This window comes from Silene latifolia, chromosome 5, assembly GCF_048544455.1.
Source record: "Silene latifolia isolate original U9 population chromosome 5, ASM4854445v1, whole genome shotgun sequence".
Classification (NCBI taxonomy): domain Eukaryota; kingdom Viridiplantae; phylum Streptophyta; class Magnoliopsida; order Caryophyllales; family Caryophyllaceae; genus Silene; species Silene latifolia.
The window spans coordinates 76630632-76643816 of record NC_133530.1 but is presented as its reverse complement, the minus strand read 5'-3'; the positions used below and the strand labels follow the sequence as shown (position 1 = coordinate 76643816).

Sequence of the window (13185 nt, the reverse complement as noted above, 5' to 3'; positions counted from 1 at the left end):
TCTTGGCTATGTTGTATTTGCATGTTCTTTATCATCTTTAAAAGCTCATTTTGGGAGGGATCACCTTGGGGTTCTTGATAAGGTTGGTTAGCTATGGGTAAAGGGAACCCATAGTCATACCGAGTGTTGAAACCTTGGTTGTTGTTTTGTCCCCCTTGAAAATTACCTCTAGGACCATTGTTGTTGAAGTTTGATCCTTGGCCTTGATCTTGAAACCCTTGAACATACCCTTGCCCAAATCCTTGATTAGCTTGATTCACTTGATAGAACCCTTGGTTGTTTTGATTGCCTCCAAAATCTTGGTAACCTTGAGGTTGGTTCACATAGTTTTGGTTTTGATTGTTGTTTGGCCATTGGTTTTAATTTCCGGGGTTATTTCTTTGGTTGGAGTATCCCCCCCTTGGTTGAGAAAATCCGGTGGATTATTTGGGGCTTGTGGTTGAAGGTGTTGTGGGTTTTGAACATTGGTATTCTTGTAGCTAAAATTGGGTGGTTCTTCAAGCCCGGATGGTAGAAGTTAGTGTTTGGATTGTAGACATTGGGATTGTTGTAGGGTGGTCTTGGTGGTCTTGTATTGTTGTTATAGCTTTGGAAAGCATTAACATCTTGGACATTCTCCTCATACCCACCATTATAGTTGTTAGCACACACGTCAAAAGTATGGCCATTCCCTCCACAAAGCTCACAAGGTAAAACTTGAGCTACTTCCTCCATGGGTGGACCATGGGAGGTGGTGGTTTGGTGAACTTGGTTCCTTTGCAATTTCTCAAGTTGCTTGGTTAGAAGATCAAGCTTGGCATTTGTCTCGGCATTTGCATTAGAAGAGTTCTCCTTAGGGAACTTGCCGTTTCTCCTAAGCATGTTTCCTCTTGAGTCACAATTTGCTTCCGAGTCTACCATCTTCTTGATTAGTGCCATGCCTTCTTCATCACCTAAATGATCAAATTCTCCCCCCGCGGAGGCATTTACCATCTCTTTAGTTCTAGGCAACAATGTTTGAAAGAAGGTTTGGGTGATGTACCACTTCGGGATTCCATGGTGGGGACAACTAGCAATAAGGTCTTGATATCGATCCCAAGATTCACCCAAGGATTCCCCATCTTCTTGTTGGAAAGTATGAATTTCATTACGAAGCATGGCGGTCTTGGATGACGGGTAGTACTTGGCCATGAACGCTTTAGCTAAAGCGTCCCATGTTGTGAATGTATCTAGAGGGTGAATATTCAACCACCGGTCCGCCTTACCCGTCAAACAGAATGGGAACAACATCATCCTTAGAGTGTCCTCGGATACCCCGTTCTTCTTCATCATTGAGACCTTCCTTTTGAACTTTCGGAGGTGAGCATGAGCATCTTCTTCAATATGCCCCCTAAACAAATCCTTCTCGATCAACCCAACTTGGGCGGGGTGCATCTCAAAGTTGTTGGGAGCCAAAGTGCCAAAATTAATAGGGTTACATGAATCATTATGGTTAGGCCGGTTGTGATCTCGTAGAGCCATTTGTGGTGGTGGATTTGGTATATTATGGGGTGGTGATTGAGGTGGGCTAAGAAGTGGAAAGTTGTGAAAGGGATTTTCTACAGGGATCTCAATTGTGTCGTTTGGTTGAAGTGGGGTTGTGGTATCAATGTTTTGTAGGGTGTGTGGGTTTGGTTGATCTATGTTTGATTGAAGAAGGTTCCGAACTCTATCAAGGGTCCTTGTCCCCAAGGTCCTAAAAAGCCTTTCGGGGTCGGAATTGAAGAGTAGAGCTTGATGGTTCCTTCTAGGCATGCACTCGACAAACCGTTAGTCTCCTAGTGTCTTTACACACTAGGGGAGGGCAAGAAATCACACACTATACAATGAAACACACAACTACTAAAACAAACCAACAAGTGAGATATAACTAAAGCAAAGACTCTTAATAAACTAAATATAACCTAACGCCATCCCCGACAACGGCGCCATTTGATGAGTAAGATGTAGGTAAGGTCGAGTCTCTTATCACCAACAATAATTTTAACCCAATTTAGTAGTATAAACCGGGGTCGAACCACGAGGATGGAGAGGTTTCTACTTAGCTTAATTAGGGGTCTAGTCTAGTCAAAAATGAAAGGAAAGGAGTTGATTTGAACTACTAGATGGAACTAAAACAAACAATTGAGAGGAAATGTATACGATTGATTAAAGGCTAGGGCTTTCGGGTTCATCTAAATGGTTTAAGGGCAAACATGATGATTTAAAGAGTCTATGATGAGGGTTTATCCTAGGATGAAAAATCAATGTCTTGATTATCCTAAAGGTGACCACTAACTTTCATTAAGCATCACACTTCTCTTAAACATACAACAAGACCACCACAAACTTTCATTCAATGGAGGAATTAAGAAACAATGAAAAAAGGCATGAGCTTTCACTCACACAATTCATCAAACACCTTGTGTGCATGGATAAGAAAGATAAACAATTCACCAAAGACTCGAATAATCATACAATCATGCCCATTAATTCCATTTAGACTCCGCCATTTGATGAGTATGATGTAGGTAGGGTCGAGTCTCTTATCACCAACAATAATTTTAACCCAATTTAGTAGTATAAACCAGGGTCGAACCACGATGATGGAGGGGCTTCTACTTAGCTTAATTAGGAGTCTAGTCTAGTCAAAAATGAAAGGAAAGGAGTTGATTTGAACTACTAGATGGAACTAAATTAAACAATTGAGAGGAAATGTATACGATTGATTAAAGGCTAGGGCTTTCGGGTTCATCTAAATGGTTTAAGGGCAAACATGATGGTTTAACGTGTCTATGATGAGGGTTTATCCTAGAATGAAAAATCAATGTCTTGATTATCCTAAAGGTGACCACTAACTTTCATTAAGCATCACACTTCTCTTAAACATACAACAAGACCACCACAAACTTTCATTCAATGGAGGAATTAAGCAACAATGAAAAAAGGCATAAGCTTTCACTCACACAATTCATCAAACACCTTGTGTGCATGGATAAGAAAGATAAACAATTCACCAAAGACTCAAATAATCATACTCAAATAATCATACAATCATGCCCATTAATTCCATTTAGACTCCCCCTAAACCCTAGAAGGGTTACTACTCACTCATATTCAAATGGTTCAAACAAACAAATGAAAAAGAACAAACAATCAAAGAGATGACATGGTAAGGATTCCAACAATGATAAAAGACAAGTTAAAATGTAAACAATTGATTAAGCAATTAAATAAGATAAGAGATGTACCAACAATGAGTTAAGATGATTGCTTTGATTGAATTAATGAAGAGGATCCTTCAATATCTTCCAATACAACCCAAAAAACAAAATGTAAACAATTGACAAATACTACTACTAAACTAATTTTACTAAATGATTAATAATAATTAATATTGATTAAGGAAAGATTCGTGCTTTGATTAGGGAAAGATTGCATAAATTAAGGAAAGTTTTCAGATCTAGGGTTGTGTGTCGAAAATGAATAAGGGAGGGGTATTTATAGTTTACAATAATTTAGTTCAAAAATTACAAGGAAGTTCAAAATGCGGAGAAAGGAGTCTGAGCCGGCCACCGGTCTGGAGACCGTCGCATATCCCGCTGGAACTTTTTGATGTCAATTAAATCGTCAGATGTGGTGAGCCGGCCGCCGGCTCTGGACCGTCTCTGAGGGAGGACTTCCAGCCGGTTGACCGGCTGCCGGCTAGCCGGCTCGGAGTCTTCCTTCACCTTTTCATCTTCAATGCTCGTATAGTGGGACTCTCAACCGGTGGACCGGCTGCCGGCCGACCGGCCGGGAGTCCTGTTTCTCTTCTCTTCACTCTTCTTCCTTATGCTTGCCTTGTAAGGTCCTTAGATATCTCCCTTAGCCCTCTTTCCGATGCAAAACTGGCAAGGAGGGACATAAAGCTCATAGTACGGGACTAAAGCTACAAAATGCGGGCTAGAAGGGTCAAAAACCGCGCATGATCGGGAAATATGCATAGAGAAGAAGGGTGAAATTGACACAAAAAGGGCACTCATCAATACTGCTACACTTCAAAGAACAATAAAGACAAAACAGAAAACCTAAAGAAGAATGGGGAAGCATTCCCAAATTATGAAGCAAATTCCAATCAATGTTGAGATGAGGGAAACACTTTGGTGAAGACATCTGCTATCTGAGCATTTGTGGGTAGATATTTAAGTTGTAGAAGGCCTTCAATTACCTTATTTCGAGTAAAGTGACAATCCAGTTCAATATGTTTGGTTCTCTCATGGAATACTGGATTCTTAGCAATGTGAAGGGCACTATAATTGTCATAGTAAGGAGTGACATTTTTTAGATTGGATAAACCTATGTCATCAAGGAGTCTAACCAACCATGTCACCTCAGCTGCGGCCTGAGCCATGGCTCTATACTCAGCCTCAGCCTGGGATCAAGAGATAGTGCCCTGTTTCTTGCTCTTCCAACTGAGGGGAGATTTGTCAAAGAGAACAACCCAACCACTGATTGATCTCCTAGTTAGTGGACAGGCTGCCCAATCCGAATCAGAGAAAGCTTTGAGTGTGATTGTGTCAGAACCTTGGAGAAGTATGCCTTAGCCACAAGTCCCTTTGAGGTATTTCAGAACATGACACAAATCCTTGAAGTGGCATGTTTGAGGTTGTTGTGTGAATTGACTGAGGGTTTGAACAGTAAAGGATAAGCCGGGCCTAGTATGAGTTAAAAAAAATAATTTTCCAAGTAGCATTCTGTAGAAGGTGGGGTCAGAATAAGGTGTTTCCTCTCATATTATTGTTCATTTGTAATTGAGAGGGAGAGGAGTGACAGAGATAGAATCTACTTCCATTTGAACAAATTGTAGGAGCTCATTAGTAAACTTCTTTTGAGTAAGAATGACACCATCTAGAACATAGGTAACCTCAATTCCAAGAAAGAAATGCAACTTGCCCAAGTCTTTGATGTCAAAAGCCAAGTGTAGCTGTTGCTTCAGGATGTTTATTTGATAAGTGCTTGAGCCTGTAACTATGATGTCATCAACATAAACTGGTAATATTATGAGATCCCCGTTGTCTCTTTTGGTGAACAATGAGTAATCATTTTTGGATTGAGAAAATTGCAGAGCTTTCAGAAAATCACACAATGTGGAGAACCATTGTCTGCTGGCTTGCTTGAGTCCATACAAGGACTTCCTTAATCTGCATACTTTACCATCAGGATTTGGGATTCCATCTGGAACTTTCATGTACACCTATTCAACAATGTCCCCGTGAAGGAAGGCATTGTTTACATCCATTTGAAATCTAAACCAATTACTTTTTACAGCCACACAAATTAATATTCTGATTGTTGTCATCTTTACTACAGGAGAGAATGTTTCCCGGAAATCTATGCCTGCTTTCTGACTACACCCACGAATGACCAACCTGGTGTTGTACCTTTCTAGGGTGCCATCTGCATTGAGTTTGACCTTGTATACCCACTTTGAGGAAATGGCCTTCTTCCCTGCCCGTAGATCAGTGTTGAGTCCTCCACAGCGGGCTTATATAAGTAGGTGTATGAGACCGGCCCATAAGCAAGTGAGGTTCCATCTTAAAACTAATTGGTGATAGGAGGGGTATCCCACTAACTTATAAGCTAGCCTCTTCACTATTATTCTACCGATGTGGGACAATGCCCCTCACACACATATGGGAAGAAACCTCAATAATCTCCCCCTTTCACATGTGTGTGATGAACTCCCCCTCATTTGGCGCTACTCCGCACCCGACACAACCCCGTGTCGAGCCGACCAGGCTAATTTGCACGATGCTACTCCGTATCTCTGGTCAACCAAGGGAGAGAGTCCAACGGTGGTGCTACTCCACAACCACGACGCTACTCCGCGTCATCTCGAGCACCGTCACCATATCGCACCTTACTGTCCCAAGCCGAACCATCGGCTCTGATACCACTTGTTGAGTCCTCCGCAGCGGGCTTATAGAAGTAGGTGCATGAGACCGGTCATAAGCAAGTGAGGTTCCATCCTAAAAACAATTGGCGATAGGAGGAGTAGCCCACTAACTTATAAGCTAGCCTCTTTACTATTATTCTATCGATGTGGGACAATGCCCCTCGCACACATATGAGAAGAAACCTCAACAATCAGTCAGTGTCCAAGTGTTGTTGGTCTCTAATGCTTGGATTTCCTTCTTCATGGCAGTGATCCAGTTCTCATCAGTGCATGCTTCTTGGTATGATGTTGGTTCAGAATATGACAGTTGATGTTCAATGGAAGACCGGGCACCAGATGGGATATCATTGTATGCAACCAGATTACACCAGTGTTGTGTGACACTCATACCAGAGTTAGAAGTGTTGGGTAGCTGGACATCATAATCCTGTAAATAAGGTAGTGGCCTGTGTGCCCTCTTGTGACACCCCCATATACCGAGGAGCCTTAACTAGACCTTCCTTAGCATATAAGGGCATCACCATCTCGGTTGCCCGAGGTAAGTAATCATCAAAAGTCGATAAAAGAACAATTACAGTTAAATTACAAGTGTTACATCTAAACTATTAAATGAAAGATACAACTCGTCAACTATATACTACTTCTGTCATTACTCGTGAGGACTCATCCCAACCAGGACTCCAGCTAGCATCCAAGACAGCACCTGCTAAGACAGACTGCTCACTATAAGGGATCACGGCAAACACACAAGACAAACAAGACAAACCACACCAGGTCAGTAACTGAGACAAGACACAACAAACACTACCGCGTAATACAAACACAGCCAAACACACACACAATCACAACCACTCCAACCGATCTCCGTCACCGACTGTCCACTGGACCAGCCCTGCCAGTGGGGGACCACAACCATTCCCACTTAAGCCCCGCTCATCATACCGAGCGAAAACCCTGTTCCATTAATGTGCACATCCCCTCCCGTGGCGGGTTCCACGGAGGGCGAAACTAGGGCGTGAAGCCACTCCCGCAAGTGACTCCACTCAGCCGAGGACGCACCTCGAGAACCAGAGACAATCAATCACAGACAGCTGCAATACAAAAACAACCAACAAAACAACATACACCAACCGATTACCACGTATACTCAACCACACGGTCACGACAACAATACAACAACGCCACAACAGCCGACACACTAGAAAAACAACAGAAACTGAGTAGGCGAACCTACCATTAAGCGACTGCAGCGATTCCACGTCCACACACGCAACACCCATCAATCAAGCAATACCTATACACATAATACAATCCTCTATCACTACCATTCTAACCCTAACTGAAAACACAATGGCAAAGATGATGATGACGACATACCTACACGTAGAAATCTGACAGAGAGACCGCTACCCGACTCAAGCTATTCACTCCTATGTCACAAGCATCCTTAAGGTTCCCATGGGATGATCTATGGTGAAAGGAAGAGGAAGAGACGACATCTAGGTTTAGGGAAAGAGGCGGAAAATGATTTGCGGTTTTTAAAAAAACACGATTATAAACCCTTGCTGGAAAGACGCTACTCGATCGAGTAACTAACGTACTCGATCGAGTGCCCAAGATGCTCGATCGAGTACCCTCTACTCTATCGAGTACCACTCACTTCTAAAGGCAATCATAGCACAAGGTAACTCTGGCGCGCATCACTAAGGGCTATTACATGTTCCCAAGGTTGATCAACGTTGGTCAACGGGTCCCTAAAAGGACGGGTATTACAATCTTCCCCCCTTAAAAAGAACTTCGCCCCCGAAGTTCAACTCATCCTCCCCCACCCATAAAACAAGACACCAAGGTCGACATCACCGTTCCCCTGACGCAGGTCACTACTCTCTAGAAGCATCACCCCACTATGTCATCATCATCAGCGCCCGACGCATCATATACACCAACTTCTACAACCCACAACTTGAAGTACCAAACTCACAACATGTACCAACACGACCAACGACTATACTACTACTCCAAACTCTTAGCCACGCACTACGAGACTATACTCTCACTAGTACACAACTACCAACACCAAAACATGCCACACAACGATCCTGTTACACTGCATGATTCAAACACTTCGTTACCGTTCCCGACACACTCATCTCTTTATGACTATCTTTTCATTGTAAATTACTCAACTTTTACTTAAACATACAAATTACTCATCAAAACGATTAAAACAACTATAACTTCATGCTAGAATTATAATAGAGACAATAGCGAGCATTACAAACAAACAACGAAATTAGTATAGTATACAACAAAATTATTATAATATCGACCTTTTTATTTTGCGACATTACTCTTCCCCACTAAAAAGGAACTTCGTCCCCGAAGTTCACCATCAAATAAATTTTCTAACACAAACTGCACCTTGTCGACATTACTCATTAATCACGACTAACATAGTCTTCTATATATATATATACTGCCTTACGAGAACAATTATCAAGAACCATAAAAACATGCACATATCAATTGTATATAATGTAGTTATGGAAATTCTGCGAAATAATTAACAAGTCTTTTCGATAATAAATAAGTTATGCCCTCTTTTAGATGTTGATAAAATTAAAAGAATGCAATAAAAGGAACTTTTGTGTCACATCTACTCCCACAAAATGTCATTTATAAGTAATAAGTTAACCCAAACATGTTATTATCCTTCAATAACCATTATAACTACCGAAACATGCAAAAATAGAAACATTCAAACAATTTTATTTTCGAAAAAGTGCCTGTAACAGTGTTACTCGATCGATTGGGTTAGGCACTCGATCGAGTTGGCCCTACTCGATCGAGTATCTTAGCTACTCGATCGAGTAGCCCGAGATCAGAATACCCTTTAACTGGCACACCTGCAGCTACTCGATCGAGTGAGGGGCACTCGGTCGAGTGGCCACAGGTCAAATGCTACTCCACAACTTCCCTAACACAACACCATATATATATATATATATATATATATATATATATATACGATCGCATAACCGCGAGTCGGGATGATAACCCGACCAGAAATCCTGCAAACAAGTCTAGGAAAAGCAAGTACGGCCTTATGGCCACCAATACAAACCGAACATAATAAGTACGAAATGAAAAAGTTCAAACCAAAGCAAACTAACATCCGATACAACTACGAACAAGATAAGAAAAGGAGTATCACTCCTGCTGCTGCTGCTGCTCATCCATGACATAATCCTCATCTCCACCACCACCCGAGGTACCTGCTCCTGATGCGCCCAAACCCACATCACCACCGGCTCCAGCATCTGGTCTCACGTACCAAGGGGTCAAGCCGTCGTAGGGGTATGACTGAGGTGCTCCCCATGTGGACGCATCCACTCCGTAGGAGTGGAAAACCCCACTGTAGTCTCCGATTCCCCTCCACCAAACCGGATGCGGTCCCTCGGTCCCAATACCCTGAGTATATGCCATCTCGTGCATGTTCCGGAGCATCAAGGTAGAGGACACTCTCTCTGCCAGGTAGCTGTCACATGTCGTCGGGGTATCAATGTAAGGGTAACAAGGAAATGGGTGCTGTGGCGGTGCTGCCGGCTGTGGCTGTGTCTCAGCCATCCTCTCCCTCACACGACGTGTGTTGGAATATGTGTCCTCCGACAATAATGCGATCACGACTGTTGATCATGATGATCACATGTTTAAGTCTCATTATATAGAATACAATTGGGAAGTAATATTGTTCTTTGTCAATCGGTCAACATATATCGGTAATGATTGGCTGACTAGAGTTTGACATTACTGTCGTGTGACGGTGGTGATCAGTTGACCCCCTAGGTCATACCTATAGGGCAACACTCTTAATTGATTATTTAATTAATCGTATAACGTTACGAGTTAATTAAATTACTTGAAAATTGACGGACGATTTTGGAAGTAAAATTTACGTATCATATTGAAATGCGATTAAATAAGATACGGTCTGAGTAATCGAATTGTATCATTACTCGGATGAAATTATTGTTTAAAGAAACAATCGAAATTGAATGAATTATTATAAATACAATCTATTGTGATTTATAAATGGTAAAATATTTTGGCACAAGTAATTATGAAATTACTAAGTCGATTTTTGTATGTGACGTATTTTTATTAATACGTTGATTTTTAATATGTTAAAAATACATAACAAATTTATGTCACATATGACTAGAGGTGGCAATTATTGACCCGACCCGAAAACACGATACGAACCCGACACAAAGTTAGCGGGTTAGGGTTAAGACTTTGTGACCCATTTAAGTAATTGGGTTGACACGGACACGACACGAAACTTAAATGGGTCGGGTTAGGGTTGAGCTCTTTTGACACGAACCCGACACGAATAACCCATTTATTTAAAACTGTCATAATATATTTGCATTTAATCAATAATCCAACCAAACAACATAAAAATAAACATTTTCATTCATCATTTTTGGGATAACAGACTATAAAGCCTAGCTTATTTTGTTAGTTTATTGGGTTAAACGGGTTAAATGGGTTAAAAATGACCTGCTGAAAGATAAATGGGTTAAACAGGTCGGGTTGGGTTATAGAAAAATTAAATGGGTTGGGTTAGGGTTGAGACAAATGACCCGTTTATGTAATTGGGTTGGGTTAGGGTTGGGGTAATGGTGACCCGTTTAAAGTTGACACGGACACGAACACGACACGACCCGATCTGTTTGCCAGGTCTACATATGACATGTGACATATTGACAATTGACAAAAATAATATGGAATCCATATTATCAAGTGGGCCGAAAATTAGAGGGTTTTTAAGCTAATTATATGTTGATTGTAATTAGTGGAGGGCATGATGATTACCCTAGTCACTAGCCATGCAAGCCTATTGTTTATTGTGAAGAACAATTTTTCCATGCATTGGCTCCCCAAAATCCCTCCTCTTACACGGTTTTGAGAAGACAAAACCAATGATGGTTATTCTATAATTTTTACCTAATAATATACAAAATGTTGTAAATTATTTTCATTCATTCTACTTATCCAAAATTAGTATTCTAGAGAGAATAAAATCCTCCTCTTCTTCTCTCCATAAACCGAAATATTTAAGTGTTTTATAAATATTTTTGGTTCAATTTTCTTCTAGATTAATATTATACTAGTACTTATAATATTAATTTGAATTAAGAGAAAGCTTTGGGTATAAAGCTTAGGGAGAGATCCTATACTTGGATCTTGGTTCATCCATAAGGGAAAGCTCAAGAACAAGAGAGAAAGGTGATCTCTCTTGTGCCCATTAAATCGAAATCACCAATGTAAGGACATGATTTCTCCTCTATTTTATCATTTGTTTGCATGCATAAAATCCTTATTTAATTTTATGACAAATTAATTTAAAAATATATGAGTATGTTAGTATGTATATAGATCTACATTTCCTTCAATCGGTATCATGAGCCACGGTTTTTGCATGCAAATCGGTTAAAAGTTTTTCCGAGTTATAAAGAATAACATATAAAACTTGTATATTTTGTGTTATTATGATATATCACGAAATTCATCCATGCATGTTAATATTTCTGGTCCTAAAATGTTTTAGGATATTTTGGTTAATTTTACGGATTTTTATTGTTCATATTATACAATAATGACATTTAAATATGATTTTATGAGTAAAAATGTCATTTTCGGTCTAAAATTTGCTATACTTCGAATTTTCCAGTGATTTTTGGATATGTTGTCACATATATTATTTTTAGATAACCTGTAAATTTTCATAATTTTTGGACTTGTTATGCTCGAAAAATGGATTTTTCATTATTAAATTCGGATTTAGGTGAAAAATAGGTTAATATGAGTTAAATTTCGAATCTGGTCATAGTTTTTTAATATGTTGTCACATGCAATTTTACAAGATGTATGTAAAATAATTGGCTATAAATAAGTCTTTTTGCATGATTTATGGATTTTTGAAGAAAAATAGCATAAATAGTGACATTATTAGTGAAAAATTAATAAAACATAATCTATGACTTAGGAAAAACGTCTAATGTTGCTTTTTATTATCATTTTCAGATTTAAAATTGAAAAGTTAATGAATATAATTTTTCCTCATGTTTTATGATTATTTTTTAGTTAAAATCGATAAACCGCAACATTGTTTTTCCGGAAAAATTTCGAAATTTTTAACCTAAGATTTTGAACATTATGAGTGTCATGGTATTTTTCCAGAATGTTCATGAGTTTAAATTTCAAATTTTTGAATTTATTTGAAGTTTTGTGACTTATTTGAAGTTTAAATAGCTTATTTTTGTATTTTTTGGACTATTAATGAACATTTTTTTTGTAATACAAGTTAATTATGGTCAATTTATTAGTGAAGACTAAATTTTGAGTCCTAAGTGGTTAGGGTAATTAACTAGTGCATAAATATGAATTTATGTATTTTTGTGATTATAAAATGTTGAAGTCACGCAAATCCGTAAAAACCGAGTAATATACGATATTGGCTAATTAAAGGCGATTTAGCATAAAATGAAGCATGTTCATACATATTATAATGCTGCATTTTCTTTATGATTGTCATAATTTTAATTTATGTAATTTTTGAATTATGTAATTTTACTTAGTATGGCCTTAGGTTTTAATTGGTATTTCCCGAAATGTATGGGAATATCGATTCGGTTGTAATTTTATTGTGATCTCGTATCACCGTTTTGTAATTTAATAGATTTATTTTATTTTAGTTACAAATGTATAATAGGAATTATGTAATTTATTATGTAATTTTATTCATTCCGGAGTTCCCAAAGACGGATTTCTTCAAGAATGGCGATACATAAAGACGGTGTTACCTCGAGATGCGTGCCACAACCGAAGTTCAAGGGACCAATGGAGTTGGTTTCCGAATATGTAATAGTTAAAGAGTTTTTCTATTTTAGGAAAGGTCATACTAGGATTTATTTACTTTTATGCTTGCATTTTATTTTATGTCACATGCATTACTAAAACTCCATAACTAAACATGCATTGTCATTTTATCGAGTTTATCGACCGTGTCAATTAGAATTATCGTAGTTCACCGCTTTAGTTCACTTAAAACGTGATAGATAATAAATTGACATGACCTCTCGCTAAAACAATCAATTGAGACATAGCCTTACCAAATAGTAGAAACCATGAAAACCTATTTCGCGAGGGAGTGCGCTCGGCCCCACCGGGGTACAAACCTTGTT

At 39.1% G+C, this 13185-nt stretch overlaps 1 protein-coding gene and 1 non-coding gene across 2 annotated transcripts; one reads left to right on the top strand and one right to left on the bottom strand.

Moving 5' to 3' along the window:
* Positions 1 to 372: 372 nt before the first annotated feature.
* On the bottom strand, positions 373 to 1413 carry LOC141655568 (uncharacterized). Its single transcript, XM_074462643.1, has one exon. It carries the CDS (start codon positions 1411 to 1413, stop codon positions 373 to 375), a length of 1041 nt encoding a protein of 346 aa, XP_074318744.1.
* Positions 1031 to 1137, top strand: LOC141658257 (small nucleolar RNA R71). The gene has a single exon (XR_012549152.1). It is a non-coding gene; the product is annotated as a small nucleolar RNA R71 (small nucleolar RNA).
* Positions 1414 to 13185: the final 11772 nt, after the last annotated feature.

Bases quoted from the DNA above. Each gene is read 5' to 3' on its own strand.
- LOC141655568 (XM_074462643.1), bottom strand. From the start codon at position 1,413: ATGCACCCCGCCCAAGTTGGGTTGATCGAGAAGGATTTGTTTAGGGGG.